At 47.2% G+C, this 20,576-nt stretch overlaps 7 protein-coding genes across 7 annotated transcripts; 3 read left to right on the top strand and 4 right to left on the bottom strand.

Annotated features, from left to right (window-relative positions):
• Positions 1–373: 373 nt before the first annotated feature.
• Positions 374–1,638, top strand: F4817DRAFT_241076 (HotDog domain-containing protein). The gene is made up of 4 exons (XM_049299033.1): positions 374–629; positions 697–1,128; positions 1,237–1,377; positions 1,467–1,638. The coding sequence occupies exons 1-4, from the start codon at positions 458–460 to the stop codon at positions 1,535–1,537; spliced, it is 816 nt and encodes a 271-aa protein (XP_049162483.1). The 5' UTR covers positions 374–457; the 3' UTR covers positions 1,538–1,638.
• F4817DRAFT_327259 (Nonaspanin) lies at positions 1,612–4,978 on the bottom strand. The gene is made up of 3 exons (XM_049302006.1): positions 4,275–4,978; positions 2,149–4,192; positions 1,612–2,084 (listed from the first exon to the last, which is right to left on the bottom strand). The coding sequence occupies exons 1-3, from the start codon at positions 4,354–4,356 to the stop codon at positions 2,066–2,068; spliced, it is 2,145 nt and encodes a 714-aa protein (XP_049162484.1). The 5' UTR covers positions 4,357–4,978; the 3' UTR covers positions 1,612–2,065.
• A 450-nt stretch (positions 4,979–5,428) lies between these two features.
• F4817DRAFT_327260 (DUF221-domain-containing protein) lies at positions 5,429–10,089 on the bottom strand. The gene is made up of 3 exons (XM_049302007.1): positions 9,579–10,089; positions 9,375–9,507; positions 5,429–9,305 (listed from the first exon to the last, which is right to left on the bottom strand). The coding sequence occupies exons 1-3, from the start codon at positions 9,592–9,594 to the stop codon at positions 5,693–5,695; spliced, it is 3,762 nt and encodes a 1,253-aa protein (XP_049162485.1). The 5' UTR covers positions 9,595–10,089; the 3' UTR covers positions 5,429–5,692.
• A 665-nt stretch (positions 10,090–10,754) lies between these two features.
• F4817DRAFT_241137 (MT-A70-domain-containing protein) lies at positions 10,755–12,219 on the top strand. Its single transcript, XM_049299035.1, has one exon. It carries the CDS (start codon positions 11,038–11,040, stop codon positions 12,106–12,108), a length of 1,071 nt encoding a protein of 356 aa, XP_049162486.1. The 5' UTR covers positions 10,755–11,037; the 3' UTR covers positions 12,109–12,219.
• Positions 12,220–13,092, bottom strand: F4817DRAFT_241136 (uncharacterized protein). Its single transcript, XM_049299034.1, has 2 exons — positions 12,891–13,092; positions 12,220–12,827 (listed from the first exon to the last, which is right to left on the bottom strand). Exons 1-2 carry the CDS (start codon positions 12,932–12,934, stop codon positions 12,332–12,334), a joined length of 540 nt encoding a protein of 179 aa, XP_049162487.1. The 5' UTR covers positions 12,935–13,092; the 3' UTR covers positions 12,220–12,331.
• Positions 13,093–13,160: 68 nt separating this feature from the next.
• Positions 13,161–14,465, bottom strand: F4817DRAFT_327266 (class I glutamine amidotransferase-like protein). The gene is made up of 3 exons (XM_049302008.1): positions 14,263–14,465; positions 13,675–14,179; positions 13,161–13,622 (listed from the first exon to the last, which is right to left on the bottom strand). Exons 1-3 carry the CDS (start codon positions 14,396–14,398, stop codon positions 13,388–13,390), a joined length of 876 nt encoding a protein of 291 aa, XP_049162488.1. The 5' UTR covers positions 14,399–14,465; the 3' UTR covers positions 13,161–13,387.
• Positions 14,466–15,553: 1,088 nt separating this feature from the next.
• On the top strand, positions 15,554–18,780 carry F4817DRAFT_312622 (Hamartin protein-domain-containing protein; the record flags this gene model as incomplete). The annotated part of the gene is made up of 4 exons (XM_049300150.1): positions 15,554–15,645; positions 15,708–16,245; positions 16,298–18,623; positions 18,683–18,780. The coding sequence occupies 4 exons, from the start codon at positions 15,554–15,556 to the stop codon at positions 18,778–18,780; spliced, it is 3,054 nt and encodes a 1,017-aa protein (XP_049162489.1).
• Positions 18,781–20,576: the final 1,796 nt, after the last annotated feature.

Genomic DNA, 20,576 nt, shown 5'->3' on the forward strand with positions numbered 1-20,576 from the left:
GATACGCGGGATGGTAGGTTACTCTGATCGACGAATAGCTGAAACAATGACCTCACAGCTTGCTTGAAAACCAGCTTGGTGCTGCGTATGTGTGAATGATCCCCCTATTGCACACACACAGTACGCTTTAAAGAGGACTTCATGGCTTCCCCGGGTTTTTGCTTTTGTTACTTATCTTATCCTTGTACCTAGCTAATAATATTATATATATATATATATACATATATATCACTCACGCGCTGGACGAGAATCTCAGAGTTGACATACGCCCTCCGGTGTAAGGGCTGAGGCGCACACACTCGATCTTCTCGTGTACTGACTATCGAATTCGGCCATACACCCGTCTATTCCATTTGACTGAAGTGATTGCTCTTAGGTTTCTTCAATCGACCTTTCAAACAAAGGCTTTCGCAACCTACATATACTCCAAGTCATACCATCTAATCCCTCGCTCATCATGTCCTCCTCCTCCTCCTCCGCCTCGAACCCGGCCGATCCGGCGACAAAGCCCACAGAGCACAACCAGGTAGTCGCGGACCCCCTCGCGCACTTCAAGGCGATTCCCTGGTGCGCAGCGCTCCTCTCGGACCCGGCTATTCTTGAAATCGGCGTGCCGGACCGGCGGCCGTGTACGTATCATCGAAGAACCAAGTTCTTATAAACCGGCTTTTAGTTAACTAACTCTTATGATCGTAGTACCCAACGGCGACTCCAGCCTCGTGCGCAAGACCATGAACAGTCCCACAACCGCCCGCGCATCCGTGACCTTTTATCGACTCGTCAAGTCCATGAAACCCAGATCATCCTCCTCCTCCATTCCTTCCTTCGGCGGCACCGGCGAGGTGTCTCCCGCCGGGGGCTCGGCCCCATCCGATAGCAATAAGAGCAGCCGCAGCAGCAAAGGAGGGGACAAGGAAAAGAAGCAGAAAAACGCGCTGTCCGCATCAGAAGCCCTCCTAAGCGGCGGCGGTAAAGAAAACGGCGAGAACCAGCGAAACCCGTTCGTGCTGTTCAACGCCCTGGTCGATCTGGGAGAGGACTGCCAGAGCTTCCCGGGCATTATGCACGGTGGTATGCACGGGCTGCTTATGGACGAGGTCATGGGGACGGCTGCGAATGCCCAGGCTGGTGAGTCTGCTCCCTTTATATCTCTCCCTTGCCTACCTACCTAACCTACCCCTAGCATGCGATAGAATCGGGTACGCTGCAGCAGACTACTAACGAAGAAAACTGTAGCAAACGGCGCGTATACGGTCCGTTTTACAACACATTATCATCGTGCGATCCGGCTCCCGCAGATCCTGCTGATCCGCGGGCGCGTGGTGCGGAAAGAGGGTCGGAAGATATACGTCAGGGGCACGTTAGAAGATAAGAACGGTGAGCATTACTTCCTGTCTTTTTCCCTTAATCGGGGAAAGGCATATATATATATAATATAAGCTGACTCGAATGCTAATATCTCACAGGAAACATCATGGCCGAAGGTGACGGGGTCTGGCTCGCCATCGAACGGAGGTCTGGCCAGAGCAAGCTATGAGCGAGAGGTTGGGCTAGTCTCTGGAGGTTAGACGAGCGAGGATTTAAGTCGTATATATTTGTGTTTACTTCATGCTACAATTTTATGCGCATATTTTTTTACCCAAGCAAGCGTTATACACATCATTGGCAGTAAATAAGTTATTTCTTTATATAGTCATAGCTTGAAGTATATACAAATGTATAAAAATGCCATCACAAGTTGACTTATATCGTGTAGATTGATTAGAGCCGCTAGTAACGACATGTCGTAAGGAATCGACGTGTCCCAAAGGCCTTGAGATATTAGACAACGGCTTATGAACGTAAGGTCGGCTTAACAGAAGGCGGCAACATCTTCGAGATACTTAGGCTCAAAAACTTACGTCCGCCTTTTATCCAACCAATATGGTCGAGACCTCATGATAGGAGCTTAGCACTGCCAAAAGAAGAACCCCCAAATATACATGAAAGTCATAAAAAAGCAAAGATATGAAATATTATATCCGTCTCATTAATACGTTATCACGTTCGCTCATTGATTAATCATCTAGTCTGCCTTAATAGCACTAAAAACACATGTTAGTAATGTTATAATTCGTCATAATATAATAGTAAGATTGATGCACTCACCCATATATCCTCCTGACGAATGCATACGCCGTCAGGAATCCCACGGTGCCAGTAAGAAGTCCGTACACACAGCACGCCATAAAGCTATATACGAAGAATAGCATGGAGCTCACGAAGCCCGATATATGCAGGTTGGCGAAGTAGTACCAGATGCTGTATAGAAACACCCATATGGCACTTCCGCCGCCCACGAAGAAGGATTGCCACCACCAGTGATAGTTCTCGGAGCAGAGCTGGACATAGATCGTCACAACCGTGACCTCGGCAATAGTCAGAACCAGGATAACGGAGACGACAGCTAGGAAACCGAAGACGTAGTAGTACCCGCTCTTATCCTGCCATAGCGACTGGAATACGAAGAGAAGCTCGATAAAAATCACAGCAAATGGAACTAGGCCGGCAAGGAGGATCGACTGTAACTTCTTGGTATACCAAGCTTGGTTAGGGACTTGGCGAGGGATGCTCGTAGTCTTGGTAGGATGTTCCCATGCGCCTGTGCGGACGAACCCATACCAAGAGCCCAGATATACTAGCGGGACCTGAATGCAAAGCCATAGTAGCACAATAGCTATCAAAGTTCCGAATGGTATAGCAGTGCTAGAAGCTTGCGCCCAAACGAAGAGGTTTAGTATAAAGATCAGACCAAACAGTAAGCCAGGAAATAAGAATGCCGTAACAAGAGCATTCTTCCCAAAGTCTTTTCCGTCAAAGGTCTTGTATACTCTTGCGGAGAAGTAACCAGAGAAGACGCCCGCAAATACGAAGAGGCCGAACCCAGCGCTAAGGAAGCCGCCGCGAAAACTAGGGTTCAAGATGCCAATAGCACTTAGCAAAACCAAACCAATGGCCATGAATAGAAGCTGCATGCCTGACCCGACAAGCGGAGCGAGCAGATGACCATACTCGGGCTTCCTAAAGACATCCGCATGTAAAAGCTTCCAGCCCGCGACATCCTCTAGCGCTTCATCATCGGATGTCACTTCTATTTCCTTATCCACATCGGCTTCTCTCTCGAGGACGCCAAATCCTGCCTTTTCAGATTTAGGACTACGCTTGCCAGGCTTTCCCTTGCGTAACTTGCCATCTTCGATAGAACCTTCCTTGCATCCTTTGATATCGGACCTGATCGTCTTGGCCAAGATCATGAGAACGATACCAGTGAGCAGGCCACAGATAATCAGGGAGTTGACAATAGCTAGCCAGTGGATTCGAGAGCCCTCCTCCGAGTTAACAAAGTATAAATCCCAACGACGGTTCCATTCGACCGACTCGTCTTCGCGGAAGTACACAGAATACGAGTACGGGATGGAGATGGTATCATCATCATCGCCTTCTTCGATCGCCGCGGGGTGGTAAGACGAGCGGGGATACTGCGTCTGGAAATCGGTCGTCTTATTTGGGGCCATGTAGAGTTCGAAGCGATCTTCAACATCGTGAAGATCGACAGGGCAGCCGTTGTCTCGCTTGACATTCGGGCCAATGCTTTTGGTATAGACCTCGAAACCGACGACTACTTTACCTCCCTTCTCGCCGGCTCGACCTGCCGCCGCCCTGTATCGAATAACGATGGTGTGATGGTTGTTGAGGAAGTAGCGCGGCTTTCCAGTGCTTGACGAGTAATCAGTAAAGCCGAGCTTAAAGCCGGCAGCATAATACTTTCTCGACTTGTCGACGGTAACGAAACTAGTGGCGCCGGGTAGATTGTCGACGATCCACTCTACCACGTATCCTTCCCTAACCAGCTCCTTAGCTCTCCTTAGATCTTTCCTTGTAACCACTTGCTCGCATAGAAAACTACATTCTCTGTCTTGCCCCATGGTAAGATCAATATCTGAAGTCATAATCCGGTCACCACGAAGAACTTCTCCGAGGTTGAGTGAGATGCTCTGGCCGCTTAGTAGACCGGGGCCGTGGCTTTTACCCGTGGGCGGGCAGACGAACGGAAGATCGTAGTAGGCATATTGTAGTTGCGTATTATCGGAATAGACTTTATTAACGAGTAAAGGAATGTGTTCGCCTTCCTTGTAACTCTTTACCGACCAACCTGTGTTCGTATAGAATTCGTTAGACGTCGCATACTTGAAGTGGGCGCGTCAACATAGACTGGGCGCCTAGATTCAGCTTACCCGGAATATAGAAAGCTTGAACTTGTGAGACTATGAGAATAGAAAGCAGCCATTTCAGACCATTCCTCAGGGATTCGCCCATTTTGCGTATATCCTCCTATCGCTATTGCGTCTCGAAATACATCAACTCGGTTAGCTTGGCAAGGTGTTAGACGTCTGGCTTTCGCCTAGCTTCACTACTTCGCGCGAGAACTTCTAGGTAGAGTTCCGTGTTATACGGTCTGCGGATCTGTCAAGTGACTGGAATGAATCACTATTTGTGTTGCGACGAGAACGAGAACGTCGCGGAATCCTATTGCTTCAACTCGTTTCGCGGCTGTAAATGAAACGCCACAAAGGGCGGTTAGAAGGATGGGTTTAAACGAATGTAATGGGTACTTAGTACCACCTAAAAGGACAGAACGATGTGAGGGATGATCTTTTAGCTGAAGACTGATGCTGACGCTGATCTTGCGGCACTGCTTTTAGCTCGTTGGGCTGATCTTACGGTACCGTACTCGGAATAAGGACTAACACGTTCTTTATTAGGAAAAAGTAATGTCGAGTCGAGACCGGAAGAAAGAGAGATTATGATTACTGTGGTACTGTCTAAGACATCGGGAAAAAGAAAAAGAAAGACACAGAACGGAGAGAGAGGAATAAGTACCCCGTTGTTATCGTGCCGGTTCTACTACAGAGGTATCTGCATATGTTACCTACATAGGTAGGTACCTAAGGTATTGTACAGTTTACGAAAGCCAGCCCCGTCGACCGATCGCGCTAGAATTTGGTTCTTGGCAGATTCCTAACCCCTGTACCCTTGTCCACCTCTCTACCTGTCACGTCTTTAGAGTTAGGTGTTACCCCCCGTCGGGTAGCTCCGCAATCAAGCTGTTATCTATCCGTCCCGGTCCATATACATAATAATTTATACAGTATAAACTACCTAGATCTCATATACGCTTACAGTGCGTAAAGCAGAGCGTAACCTAAACATCCTAAATATAGGCACATGACAGCTAGGTTCCATATGTAATGTACCTAACATACGTGCTATAATTCGTATTGTCAAACGCTTAAACTCACGGGTAAAAGTGCTGCTCTGCAAGAAAGTCAAAATAATCCCGGAAACGCTTATTCTAAACCCCAGTTCGTATCGTACCATACATAGATAGACCCGAAAGCTGATCCGTCAGCTTTAATTTACCACTGACAATCTCTAAACATGGCGTCACGGGGAATGCTCAGTCGGATCACACATGCAAGTCCAAGTAAATCGGGTAGTATCCAGAAATCAGAGAGCTTTTCTATTTAGGATGTTCTATTAAAGGCCTTGTGCAACATGGGGTATACCTCTCCACCGGCTATGCAACCAACTCCAACCTTGGTCATTCCGTCGTATGTTTTCTATGTACATTTCAGTTCACGTGTCTCCTCCTTTAGAGGGTGATAATGTCTAGCTCTGAGAAGTCTGGTGGCGCGCGGCCGTATACAACCCGCACTTTGCTGTCAAGTGCCGTGCCCTCGTTCGAAATCCAAATGTGTTCACTGAATTCCCTCGTTCTTCTTATTTCGTCGTCACTCACTCCTAGGTCGTCACGAGGAATCCATACAGTTGGCCGCTTTGCACGCAAGGCCGAGTGCATGAACGCACGCCTAACAAGAACGTCTCTTTCCTCAGGCATGAGATCCTCGATTTCATCGTGGAATCCGCCGTATAGAGCCTCACCGATGGCCCTCTGCGCCTCGAGATCCTTTCGTCGACGTTCTTCACGGTACTTGTTGACATTCTTAAACCCCTTCTCTGCCTTGCCAAATGTACGATCGTAGGTACTTTTACCGCCACGAGCTGCCCAGGTACTAGCGTGGACAATGCCCTTAACAGGCTTAAAGTTCGTAAATTTATTACCTCGCCCCGTCTTGTCATCAGCGCCATCCATAGAATTGTTTTGGCTCCCACTTTTGTGTCTCGGTAAGGCCTCCTTGTCGGATACATCGTCGTCACGATCATCAAGGCCTAGACGGCGGTCCTGTGCGCGCTGGAATGCTTCATCCCGCAGGACAGCTTCATCCTCGAAGGTAATCGGTAAATACCGAAATAATGGCCCAAAGGACTTATTTAGGAGGATTTGGTATATGGCGGTGAGAAAGATTGAGACGATCATAATGATAGCTTGCGGTGCACATGCAACTTCGCCGTTCTCGTCTCTAACAAGAAAAAAAAGGCCGACAAGACACAACTCCATTACGTAAAGCCCTGTGAAGGTTTGGTTGATGGCCTGCGGATATAGCACACCACCAGTGTCGATTGTGAAACGGTTCACGTATATCATGCTATATCTATTTGCCATCCACAGGAGACTGAAGGTGATGATGGCAAAGATGGAGATGATTGGGGCGACGACTGAATAGATCAGCGCGATACAGGCGAAATTCGTATAGACCGGGAAGGTAGTTCCCCAATTCACTTCAGGGAGCTTAGTATTGGTAGACCACTTATTCCGGGCCGTCTTGTTCATAATTCTCGCGATGATGTACCAGTTGATGAGAGCTCCAATTTGTAGTAACGTACCTGAGCTCACACTGAGGGCCTGAAGAATCATGTAAGAAAAGAAATAGTTTGCGGCCTTTGGTAAGTTTTCTGCTAGGAGATCCGCAATTCCGGTTGGGTTGTTAGCAATGTAGTCAAGTGTCTGGAGAACACCTGAAGCTAAGGAGACGACCAAGAACACCTGGACGAAGAGGAACGCGAAATAGAACTTCTGAACCGTTTCCGTTTTCTGAGATCCCGTCTTGGCTCCTTTAAAGCCAGCAAGGAAGCCCATTATAATTGGCACCAACCAGAGAAGTAGAGCGAGTAGAACAGCCGGTAGAACACCAGCAACACCAGATACCACATTATAGATATTTTTGTTCTCATCGATGAAACTCAACCAGGGAAATTCGTCTGTCAGCGTGCTAACTTGAGAGATCGAGGACGTGAAGGCAACCGGGAACGCCCATAGTAGGATCATGCCGGCGACAAAAGCCACGGCGGCAGCAGTCCGGAGCCACTCAGACCACCAGCTAATAGCCATGTTTTCCCAGAGCACGTCATTAGGAGATATCTCAACAGTGCGAGGGGCCATGTGCCTCGGAATATGATGCGTAACACTCTGGCAAGCCATATGCGCGGCGACTTGGTGATTGAATTGAATAAAAGCCGACTTCATCAGTGGATACCGTTCTGGGGTCTTCTGGTCGATGTCAATCTCCAAGTTCAACCTTGCTAGTTCCTGTCTACACCAATAGATTGTATCGACTTTCTTGTTGAGAAAAGGAAGCTCAGGTAGCCAGGAAGGGGTCCATTCAAATATCGCAAGACGATGAGTTGGTCGCTTAGATTTCTTAACCCACTTCTCCCATTCTGCTCCACCGTCCTTATCTTCTGTCCATTCCTCATTATAGGCTTTAGGGTATTCTACCGGCTCGAGCTCTGCGCCACCAACAAACGGAATGAATGACTTTATCTTTTCTAAGAGCGTCTTCTCTTTCTTAAATGGAAAGTCATCGCCTTCGTATCCTTGGGGGACGGGCGACACATATCCACCCGCCGGGGGCTTCCAAAACTGATACCATCGTATGGTTTCGTGTTGTTGCATATCCTCAAGGGTATCAGCTTTGCGGGTTGTATTTCCGAACTGTCGCATCTCAACGTTCTCTCCCTTTAGCATAGTATCTTGGGAAATCGAAGAGCCATTACGATAATGCTGTGTTTGTGATGCAGGCGGCCCCATAACAGGCTCTTCGGATCCAAGACCCTGACGATGGTTCGAGCTCTGGGTTGACGGCCTGGGAAGGTCTTTCTCGTCCGGCAGCTGAACACGACGGCGGTCCGATCCCCGCGTAGGGGGGGCGGGCGAAGGGCTCTGCGGCGTTCCTATTGCCACGAATCCATTTGTCGTTTCGATTTGACTGTCAATACCGTGGGAAATATTCTTAGCGCCTCCAAATATATCCTGTCCAGTCTTACCCATCGCATCAACACCCTTTCCAAACCCTTCAGTTATTTTCGAGAACCCACTTGCCACAAAGCTGCGCCCAGTAGATGGCCTATGGCTATCGTGTTGGTGGTCAGTCTTAACCTCTGCTTCAGCATCACCTAAATCATGTGGGACTTCGTGCCGGTCACCACTGCTTATGCCTTGGTTACCTTCGGCCTGCAATTTCGCTGCATCGTCCTCCCGCTTCTGACGCTCTTGTCTCTCTCCTTTGGTGGGTCGGTGGGATTTAGATATTTTACGCGCCTGTTTTTCATCCGCCTCCCTCTTCTTCAGTTGCTCTTTCTTCGCCATCCGAATCAGCTCTGTCTGGGCTTCCTCCAACTGTTTGTGGATTAGGTCACGTTTGGAAATCTTCTCTAAGAGATGTGTCAAATCTCGCGTAAGCCATACGTTTCGAAGTCCTCCTGGGAAAACATCAAAAAGGCCCCTGAGAGCCTCTTCATTCAGCCATTTGTCGGGAATACCGCTCACTAGGACAGTCGTCGCAGAAGCTCGTAAACGGTGTTCGGCAGTTGTTAACCAGTCCTGGCGGACTTTAATATAAACCCTCAATTCTGCAAAGAAAACACCGCAGACCCATATGATGACCAAGACTGCCATGACGAGATGCGCCCAATATCTGTTAGTCTGGTCCTTTCTCACATTGCCCCATGCCAACGTATCCAGCCCAGTAATGTTGGATTTCGGAGCGCTAGGGTCGCTGTAATCAGCGCCCTGGGGATCGGTAGAGTTGATGTTTGGATTATTTTCGGTAGTATTCGCTGAGAAGTTGCGACTGAGTCCGCCAACGTAATTGACTGGCACTAAGATCGGGATTATAATGACGGCCATCGGTATAAATATGACGAGCAAGGTTTGTAGGTATCGGAGAAAGAAGTACGCATCCAGACCACATTTCTTAATAACCTCGCGATCCGGGAAGCGAAACACGGTACTAACCAAGCCCCAAGGACTACTTGGTGGGGGTTCGGTTCGTTCTCGTTCTGGTACAAGGTATGTTTTGGGCTTGCTGTTGTACAATACAACTTATTAGCATGTAGTTTGGCAAAGAGTACCTAAGATTAGGGGGCTCGCATACAATATCCTAGATAGCTTATTTCTCAGTAACAAGAAGAATCCCGTCTGAACGCCAAAGACTATCAACGAGACGTTCAGAGCAGTAACAAAAGCTATCAGGGTAATGCCCTGATTACGCTGGGCCGTGCCCTGATCTAGGAAACACCTGTTAGCACCATACGCAAACCTGAAATTAATTGGTATAACTAATGGCATCGCAACTTACCCCCTTTGTCCGCCATGCTGTCACTCTAGGTCGTTAGCCAACCTAAAATCCAACCCGAGAAACTTGTTGCGGTGTCGTCCTCATACGTATTCTAAATAAACGAGTGGAGAGGGGAAATAGGGGAACGTTGAGTTTAGGAATTGCGAGGGGTTACAAACTATGTAGTATTTTGACGATGACGATTAGATAGGTTAGATTAAGTTATGTATGAGGCACGTATGTATTGTAGGTAGCGTAGGGAGGTAAATAGGTATGTAGTAAATGCTATGGAAGTTTTGTTGTGAACTGAACAAACAGGACAATTTCCACGTATAAAGATACAGGTGTAGGAATTAATTCAAGGAAGAGGAACAACGGCATTGTCGTAGTTCAGGTCGTCACGTAAAAAGAATTTGGATAATGGATAAGGAGGAGAAACCGGCGGTTACATTGAATTTAGAAGCCAAGAAGCTCAATCGATTTGACGAGACTTTGCACGATACATCAATGTCCTTGAAAAACCTGAATTGAGATTGACGAAGTAGAACAACACGTCTTAGGTACATGTGATACGGTAGCGTAGACAAGCAATGTTTGAGGTACTGATTCAGGTGAATGGTACATGATTCTCTGCAGATTTCTCCACATGTGGGTATGCTCCCTCCCGCTTGCATCCAATGAATGAAGCTGCTGCATGGTTGTACGGCAGAAATTAAAAGACTGATGTCAGAGGCGCCTGCTCTAAACGACTTAGCAAGCTGAAAACCCCTGAAACGTCCCACTTAGTAAGGTCCAAGTTCTTTTATCGTGTTGCCGTTGTGCCGTTATGCCGTTAAGGTAGGTAGGTACCTACCTAGTGTAATACCGGTTCATATTTCGGGCAAGCTACGGAACACGCCGGCTGTGATTGGGCCCAACTCACGCGCGGCTATTCTATTTTGCATTCTTCTAATTCAAGGACATGCAAACATGGTATAATAATTCAAGCGGTTACAATTACGGACCCGATTACTATTCTCATTGGTTTTGCAACGGCCCGCGTTTAGGTCGGATATTCCTAGAACATAGCAACGAGTGGTCGAGACATCTGGACGAATTATTGCTCAATGTGGCAATATACAACGATCAAAAGCAGGTCTTGGTCGTTAAAGAACGAAGCTAGCTCCACGCTTGCTTTGTAAGCTACTCCACCGAGTTGTCTAAGAAACGAATCTTGGCTTACTATGTACAGAACCTGATGCAATTGATTAAGCTAAAGCCAAGAGACACATCATCATCAAAACCCAACCTGAAAATTGACAGTTCAGGATAGGAAGTCCATGCTTGTTATTGATCTCGTTGAGGCCTCATCCAAGATCTACAGGAGTTAAGATTCACCATTGTACAAGTCTCAATGTGGTTCACAAAATACGGCAAAGCGGCACAGATACACTAAAGGGGGTCGAGTTCTGATATTACGTGCTAGGAGTACCGAGGAATCATGTCTTCTAAGGAAAATCCACATCATCTATCTGCGTCTTGTGTATTGTTCGAGAACTCGGATCGATCTATCGTTCTTATAGACATTCCACGTTCTATTGAAGAGGCTCAACTATTACCAGGACAAGTCCCCAAAAAACGTATTGTTTCCTCCAGTCCAATAGAAATACCATGGAAAACACCCGATCCCAAGAAAACAAGCCTAGAGCAGTTAGCCACACCCTCTGCAAGCATAGCTGAATTGATGGTCCAAGAAGCCGTTAGGTCTGCACTTGAAAAGGCCAAGCAGGACTACAAAGGACCATGGTGTTTACCGCGTGTTGTAAGGGATACAGGTAAAATTTGCGATGACAATTCATATCTCAAAGAGTTACACAAGAGGAAGCGAACTTCGGGCGAGGCGGCCGATATGGTATCAGAGTCTCTCATTCCAGATCAATCACACTACCTCCTAGGAACCATAGAATCCCAGCGGGGTGCCTTCATTGCAGATGCTCCCATGTTCGATTTAATGGTTCTTGATCCACCGTGGCCCAGTCGATCTGTAAAGCGGAAACAGAAGAGCTATACTATTGCATATGACATGCAAGAAGTCAAGGATCTCTTAACTCAGATACCTGTTGCATCGCACTTGAAAACAGACGGCCTTGTGGCTGTATGGGTCACTAACAAAGCTGCAGTTCCTGACTTGCTAACATCTCCCCATGGAATATTTTCTGAATGGGGCCTCGAACTCGTCGGGGAATGGACCTGGCTAAAGATCACCAGTTCCGGGGATCCAGTCATCGACTTAGAGGCGCAGTGGAGAAAACCGTGGGAGAGGCTATTACTAGGTAGGAAGAGAAGCAGCACGTTAAAGGCTCCGATCCCAAGCAAGGTGATCTTGGGAGTTCCAGATATCCACTCAAGAAAGCCAAATTTGAAGCTCTTGTTTCGGAACATACTACCGGAGAACTACACCGGACTAGAGGTGTTTGCGAGAAACCTCACCGCAGGCTGGTGGAGTTGGGGAAACGAGGCCCTATATTTTCAACAGGGCCATCACTGGGTAGACATAGCAGATGATATATAGAGACTTGGCATCGGACAAGTAATGATACAATGCCTTAAGACCGATCTTTTGCTTGCTTTGCATTGCTTTGCAATGTGTATCGTACACGCAAGTCTGGTCCAGGTCTTCCATAGTCGTACAGTCGTCCTCTCACGCCTATAGAATAGAGTCCTTAACCATTGCCCTTTCCCTCCTTCATGCTTGAGGATTCAAGCTTTTATTTTTCTTCTCATCCTTCTCGTGTTCATTCCCCACGATTGAACTTCGGGTCTAACTCCCTATCGTTTTCCCAGTTTCCATCCCTCAGCAACCTCTTGGCCTCCTGCTTCAGCAAAACTCTAGATTTCGGCGCGCCTTGCTCGTCTCTTAGGGGGAACGTGCCGGTCTTTTCAGCGTTCTTCCGCCACTTCTCCTGCCTCTCCTGCTCCTTGCGCCGCTTCTCCAGCATTGGTGGATTCCATATGGTCAGGTCCTCCGGGGCATCGAGCCACTTGAACGGCTGGTGCAGCTCCACCGTCATCGTCTTGACTGGTGGCGGCCGGTAGATGCGATGGTGCATCTTGGACTGCCGCGGCCGGCGCTGCGTCAGCTGCGATCGTACGCCTAGCACCGGCACATTATATGCGTGCAGCAGGTAGTCACGCAAGTCAAACTTGTTGAATGTTAGAGGTACCCTGAAAGAGGCGAAGTTTGGTGGTTGGTTATCTCGCGGTCGTAGGAAGGCGATCGTGTGATCGGGTCTGTGATGGGACCAATGTTAGCTGTGAAAGTAAGAGATGGCTAGGTAAGTCGGAAGCGCATACAAGAAGACTTGTTTCTTCCCTATCCGAAAGAACTTTGTCGCCATTGTGCTTCGGTAGCGACTACGGATGATATATAGAGATATAAGACTCTATACAAGACTGTCCACAATATTATCTTAAATTTAGCACATGCATTGATGAGTTCAATTCGTTCTCTTCGTCGGCAGGTGAAAATTCCGACTTCGTGGACCCACCTTCTAAGACGGGTACCCAATTGGTTTAGCTTTCAGTTATGTCTCCCCACCGTAAATAAAATAAATTACATATACGGAATACTTAGGTAATTGTATAGATCTCCAGGTTAAACTTCAAGATCACGGAGATGAGTACTTAGAAAAAAGCATTGAATTCGGAATGACGATAATAGGAATTTGAAGCTTCTTTTTTTTTTTTTTTTAATAAATTAATTTTACTTCTTTCGTTATGTGCCCAGCAAGATTTTGACACATTCACATATGCAGTGGCCCCTCCATCCCAGGCTCTTATCTCTTAGGTGCCTAAACATCAATACCGTCAACAACGATACCCTTAACCCATTCATGCTGCATGAATCGGGCGACTTCGTTCGCGGTATCTTCATCGACCAAAATGCTGACTAGATACAGAGCTGCATCTATGCCAGCAGATATCCCCCCCGCCGTGATGACCCGAAGCCCCCCAAGACGCATCGCGGCTCGGCGCGCAATGGACTCACGGCGTCCATTCGAGCCCTTGTATGACACGCTTCCCTTTCTATATCACCAATTAGTAGGTGAAAGTTGTTTGTACTTTAATATAAACGTACCGAGCTACAGATGGGCGTCTTCCAGCGTCCGACTTGCGACGGATATAGGGGTTCTCATCCTCGTCTCCGAGGTCAAAGCGAAGGTTGTTCACGACATATCGGGCGTCTTCTACGACGTCGGTTCGCTCTTGCAGGTCACGCTGTGCCGCATTGCTGCAGACGATTTCGAACTTGGTCAAGTAGTCTGTGTGAGTAGTGGCAGACAAGCCTGCCAAGATGCCTGCCTCAGCTAGGAAGAGGGACCCGGTGCAGACAGACATCAGTGTGCGCTCTCGAGTATAATCTTTCCTCTGAAGTTCGGCGAAAGCCTCGATGATGGGTATGGGTTCAGAGTGCTCTTTCAGGATAGCGCTGCTATCGACGCTGCCCACCACGATGAGAATATCAAAATCATCAAGGCGTTCATGGGCCTCCTTGAAGTTGATCTGGGCGCCAATGATAACACCCTGTTGTGACAAGACCTTAGGCTCAGCGGCAACAATTGTGCAATCGAAGGCTTTGGTATCTGCAAACAAACCCCCTCTTAGCATAGTTACAAGGGAGAGGTAGTTTACAGGCCGGGCATGAATACGTAGGTAGCTAACATACTTTCATCGTTTTTATCGTGGCGAGCCCAGTCGAGGACCTCAAGGGTGCCTGCAAAGTCCAACAAGTCAAACTTGTCTTGAAGGGCGAAGAGCACTTGAATAGGCTCATCGGCCACCGCAGAGGTCTTGTGCGCCATGATTGATAGTAATAGGTAACGTTTTGGAGAGGGGGATAAAGATAGAGAGAGAGAGAGAGAGAGAGAGAGAGAGAGACGTGTTTTGAAATTCAGAAGCCTATGGCTAAGAAGGAGAAAAGACAAAACCTGAGGAGCGCACAATTGATTGATATTGAATCACGATAAGAGGAAATGAGGTCAATTGCTTTGTTGACAAAGTCGTTCTACGATTCCTTTGAGGGGATAGAGAAGAAAGTTGAATGAGAATGGCCAGACGAATGGAGCGAGGAATTGAACCTATGGGCTGATGGATGGAGTGATTGAGGGGCCTCAATTTTCAATACCTGCCCACGCCGGAGAGTTACGTAGGACCTATGTATGGAGCTTAGGGAGGGGCTAAGTCAGGCCTGTAGGTACCGGACGGTAACTACCCCACATTGAGCATGAGAGGTACCTTCTAGGTCGTATGTATATCATTCCCTTCCTGCCCCTCCCCCAGATTTGAAGCCGCTGTCTAGGGTGCGGAGACCCAAGGATCTACCTTCCCTGTGGATCTAAAATGGTCACGCTCTCACCGTAAGAAATACAGTGTCCAAGTTAAAATTCGAAGAAGTGCACATGATCAGCCTTCTCGATACAAAACTACCTAAAGAATGCTAAAGCTTGATAAACTACCTCCTAACACTCAGGCTGAAATGATATTGGATACCAATACAGGATAGGTACGTATTTATCAAGAACGATCGCCATTTTGTGTGATTAAATCCCCCTCTTAGTCCATCGTACTCTTGGACGAATAGGTGATACTTTTAAATACAGCGCCTTAGGCCGACGTACATTACATTATATCATGTATTGTAGTACATGATTAGGTTTAGATGGTTACACTCATTGTACGGCACCTGCAGGCTTGAAGCGGCCTAAACGAGTCGGGAGGACCCACCACTGGGCTTGAAAAAAACAACTGATTTGCTAAGATTGAATGGAACCAAAGGCTGACACGGTTCCACGGTCCCACGGTCCCACAGTCCCAGGGAACCTCCTCGGAACTCAATTGAAGGCTCCTGCAGCTCTACTATGCGCATCCTCGATCCGGAAGTCTACTTCGTGACAGCTCATTGACCCCTACCAGCCGATTGTTTCACTCGAGCCGCTCCATTTGGAGCTTCGGTGTCAATGTCTTCAGCTCCGTATGTCGATTTCGTCACCCAGACTTCCGTCCCAAGTGATCAAGGCCTCTTTGGCCTCTTTGTTACTCCTAACACAAAGTCACTGCATCCACCTATCAAAGTGGAATCTCCAGGCGCTAACCTATTGTCTACAATCTTAGGACCTTTAGGGAGCTTACGAAAGCCATACATAGCTTCATACCGACGGCGAAATATCCGCTACCCGACGATCTTGTCGAGATTATCGAAGCCTACCTGAACAAGCATGAGAAGTTCGACGAAAGCATATCCGACAAGGTCAACGATGAACTACTCTCCTTATTCCATAGAGACGTCGCCCAGGCACCGTCTCGATATACAGCATTTGTTGCCCTCCTTCGCCGTTTACGCCCCATAATCGGACAGCCGAGCAAGACATTCCAATGGTTTGACTTGTTACTTCTAGTACTGAACCATCTGAACCAGGAGAGAGGCCTTGCTTCTGAAGTAGAGGGTGTGTTACTAGAAATCCTTACTGCCGACGATGGCAATGACACTAGTACTCCCACCGGGGGTGCTGCTCCTCGACTTGCAGAGCGCATCTTACTGCTATGGCTCGATGAATATGAAGCTATCGGGAAAAGCCCCGATGTAATGACGGAGTTCAAGGAGAAGCATCTGCGACAGACTTTGCTACAATATGGGAAAAGACGCCCAAAAGTAGGCACCCATGATCTGTCCGTGCTCTAAACAACTGGCTAAATAGACTTAGGATCTCTTGACTGTTCTCGACCTCTATGTGGCCAAAACGACGTATCGTGCCCGCGCTCTTTCATTCCTAGGTATTTTCGTGCAGAGCCAACCGCCGCATCTACATCTTATCCTACAAACACCCCTATTTAACAACTTAATCAACTGCCTTCAGTTAGATACATCTACAACTATTGTTTCCTTAGCTTTAACTGCATTAACCATGATCCTTCCCCATATGCCAAGTTCTCTCGTCCCTCACCTACCCACGCTATTTAACATATATGCGAGGTTGCTCTTTTGGGAGCGAGAGTTGTCTGCTCAAACGGCCGCCGATGCGGACCTGGACCGAAGGTTGTCCCCCAATGCGCTTGCCTGGGAAAAGCTCGCATACTCGACTAACTTCGACGACACGGCTGTCCCGCAAATCCTTCATTATTTCACGGTGCTATATGGACTCTACCCTATCAATTTCATGGACTATATTCGAAAACCACAAAGATACCTTCGACACGCCGAGGTCCCTGATGCTGACGATATTGAGGTCCAGCCTACCGAGATACGTCACGCGTCCGAGAGATTTCGACAGTGCCATCTCCTCCATGAGAACTTCTATACTCTCACTATTGATTCGGAGAAAACAGACTTCGGAAGATGGATCAAAAGTGAGCCAGCCGAAGTCGTAGCTGACTGTGTGGCCCTCTACCGGCCAAGTGAAGCATTCCCTGCCCAGGGCATCCCGAATATAATTCAAGGCGTACACGAAAGAGACGAGCCTGAAAAGAGTAGCCATGAGTCTGCACTACTTAGTGGTTCCTATCCTTTTGGTAACCCCATATTTAGTCCCCTTCAAGGAGACAACCGGCGGAATACCGGGTCAACTTTTACTGAGTCTATCACGAGTGGTCGTGTACAATCTGCCGTACTACGTCAGTCGTCTATAAGCAGCCACCATTCCAATCGCGATAGCTCAAGCCCCAGACCGTTCGGAATCGGTAACGAGAGTCCGACTCTGTCTCGCCAAATTGTCCCGTCCGCATCTCAAACTCAGCTTCAAGACTTGCTAAATTCCAACAAGGCCATCAAATCTGGACTGCATCAATCGATGCCGAATGATAGCGTTCCATCTCTTTCCTTGAGCTACCACGAGTCCATTTCAGACATTCCGGGATCGCAACTCCAGTCGAATCCACAACAGGCCAATGCCTCCTTATCGTCAACCGAGAGCAACAGCGCCCAGATTGCACATTTACAGCGCCAAATACTACTCCTATACAATGACCTAACATTTGAACGATTTATGAAGCAGCAGCACCTTACCCATATGGGTGAGCTACGAAGGCGACACGTACGGGAAGCAGCAAGCGAGGCAGAAACCCAGAATTTGATCATACAGAATCGGCAGCTTAAGCAACAAATAAAGAACGCAAAAGAATCGGAAATACAGGCGAAGAGAGAGTCCGAGAAGAGTCGTACACTCTCGAAGAAGTGGGAAGCTGATCTCACCGCCAAGTTAAGAGCACTTCGTGAAGAGCAGAAAAAATGGAATGCGGAAGGGGATATTTTGCGATGCGAATTAGACACAGCGAAACGCGAGGCGGATAAATTACGATTATTAGTTTGTGAAGCCGAAGTTAGAGAACTAGGCCTGAAGCAAAATATGCAGTCTGTCGAGATCAGCGTCAGTGAGCTGGAGAGATTGAGGAAAGACGTGGAGCGGTTGACAGAATCTGAACGAAATTATCAGGCCAAAGAGACAGAGCGTCAACTTGCAGCAACGCGCGCGGCGGAAGCAGACAGCCGAGCTGAGGTACTAGATATGAAGCTCAAAGCTTGTCATTCTGATATCCAGCAAACACATGACACGTACCGTTCACAGATTGCCGCTCTCAATGCCAAGCTACAAGATCTACTTCAAGACGGTAGAGGACGCAATTCTGATAACTTAAAGTTGCAGTTTGAGAGCGTCCTAGCAGCAAGCCGGGCACAGCAGACGGAGATGAGGAGCCGCACTACAGAGCTTACGAAGAAGAATACAGCTTTACAAGCAAACATACTGGAATTGCAGTCCACAATATCCAACCTCTCGAAGCTAGATCCTCATCCTCCTACTGATCCCGAGGTCGACCTATCTTCCGATTCGGGTAGCCCGTTAACCCATCGAAAGCGCCAGCAGCGTAAGTTTTCTGAGTCGGAGATATTTGAACCAACATCGTACAATGCCACCCCGCCGCTTGAGCCGTATAATACCGGCGTAGAAGGCCAGGTTCGGCGACCATCTACGCCGCTGGTTGATCCGCTCCCAACAGGAAAAGGCAGCCCTACCGCAGAGCGATATTTCGGACGAGGTGAGCTTTCCTTATATAGTCCCGTATTGAATATCACGAGTGTATACTAACTCTACTAGGAGGTGTACAAAATCTACGTAAGGATAAGAAGGAAAGGAAGGACGAGAAGGAGAGAAAGAAGTCGGCTGGCCTACGTGGTATTAGAGGATTCGTCTAGGTTGGCCAACTAGAGTCTAAGAGACTAACTGCCTATTCGTAGTCCTTAAGTAAGTATCATTGGCGACTATTTCGACCATAGACCCAAAAGCCATACGCTAAAGGGGAATAAGGGCAACCATGTCCCTTGCTTTGTGTAATGAATGCAGCATGCTATGCACAACTCGATACCCTTACACCTTAGAGCAATTGCGGAACATCCAAATTCCAAAGTCACGTTGAATTTAATTTCATAACAATACCAACATTCGTAAAATGCGCATGTAGTACCTCTTTTAGCCATTTACACGTATACTTACACTAGGTACCTAATGTTACCCATAAACAAGATGCTGTCTTCAGTTCAATTGGATATGGTTTAGTTAGAAATCCACATTAAAAGAATTCATTCTACGACAGCGAAGTAATAAAATCAAGCGTCTACTGTAAGTCCGGATAGCTCGGATATATCCGATGACGGTCTTTTCTCCCGTCTTGTAAATAACTTAATGACGATTTACTCGCCTACCTATGTATATACATACATGCCGCTATTGATCTGATATTTTGATTTTTCTTTGCCACTTCTCTCTTCTGCTCCACGAGTTACGCCCTATGTATATGTATGTATCATTTCTTATGACTGTAGGTATTTCGTATAGCCGAGGAGGAACTTTGTGGGTGATAGCCTATCAGGCCTATCTATGAATTGCTAGGTACCTCCTAGTTTCTTAGTCGCTAGCGAACAGACGCCGCTGTGTCAGCCAGTCTTCGGTCCAGCCCAATGAGCTGGTTAATGCAGGAACAAAATGCAGGTCCCAATGCAAGAGTAAGGGGCCCTCCGCAAAAGCGCATTACGCGTAAGTTCGGGTTCATAAATTTGTTTGTTTGTTTGTTCCTTCTTTTTTCCTGAACCCTATTGAGATTCCGTAAGACTTACCCTCCCTGGACTATTGTTTTCCAGTTCTAGATGATGGCAAAGGCTTGGAATGCTTCATCTGGTATTAATAAAGAGTTAAAACTACCTAAGGTAAACTGCAACGTAACTTTACAGTGTATAGTGTACTGTTTATACTGTCACTTATACAAAGATCATGGTTGTTAGTGAAGTTTATGGGTCTAATACGAGGTTGCTGCACGTCATCGTCTGACTATCAATTTCCTTTGTTAACTTGACTTGTAAATGTTCCATTCGACCAAATTGGACAGCAAGATCTCACGTTGATTTTGTGAATAGCTACACACTTTCGAAACTAAGGATTTACTTGGTCAGGCATATGTCCTTTGTCTGAAATAAATAGTGAGAAGTCCGATATGTTGCACAAGTCACAGCATTACCTATAGAAACCGTTTATTCTTAGAAGTCACGATTAATGAATCGATCGAAGAGATTTTAGCTTAGAGAACGGAGACTTGATCCGCATAGAGATGGGGCGCAGTAGGTCCCCTCGGAGCTTGTTTCCTATTGAAAGACAGGGGTAATATGAAATAAACTTTTATGATTGGATCGATCGGTAGCCACTTAGGAACTCCACTTTTATAAGGACCAAGATGGGAAAGCAGGGAACGCAAAGATGGGGCCAAGATGGGGCCGTGGCGTTGACAGCCTAGACTTTGTAGAACACTACTAAGAATCAGCAAGTGCCATTGGACAGATTATTGATTTTGGCGCATCCTCGCCAGGAACAAGCTTACATACATTTGATAGTTCCACATACCAGGACCTAATGAAAGAAACAACAAAAATACATCTTTCAAATCCACGTACTACATGTATTTTTATTACGTGTCGGTACAAGTATCATGCCATCTACCCAT

Source organism: Daldinia loculata (genome assembly GCF_022478755.1).
Source record: "Daldinia loculata strain CBS 113971 unplaced genomic scaffold F4817scaffold_6, whole genome shotgun sequence".
Classification (NCBI taxonomy): Eukaryota; Fungi; Ascomycota; class Sordariomycetes; order Xylariales; family Hypoxylaceae; genus Daldinia; species Daldinia loculata.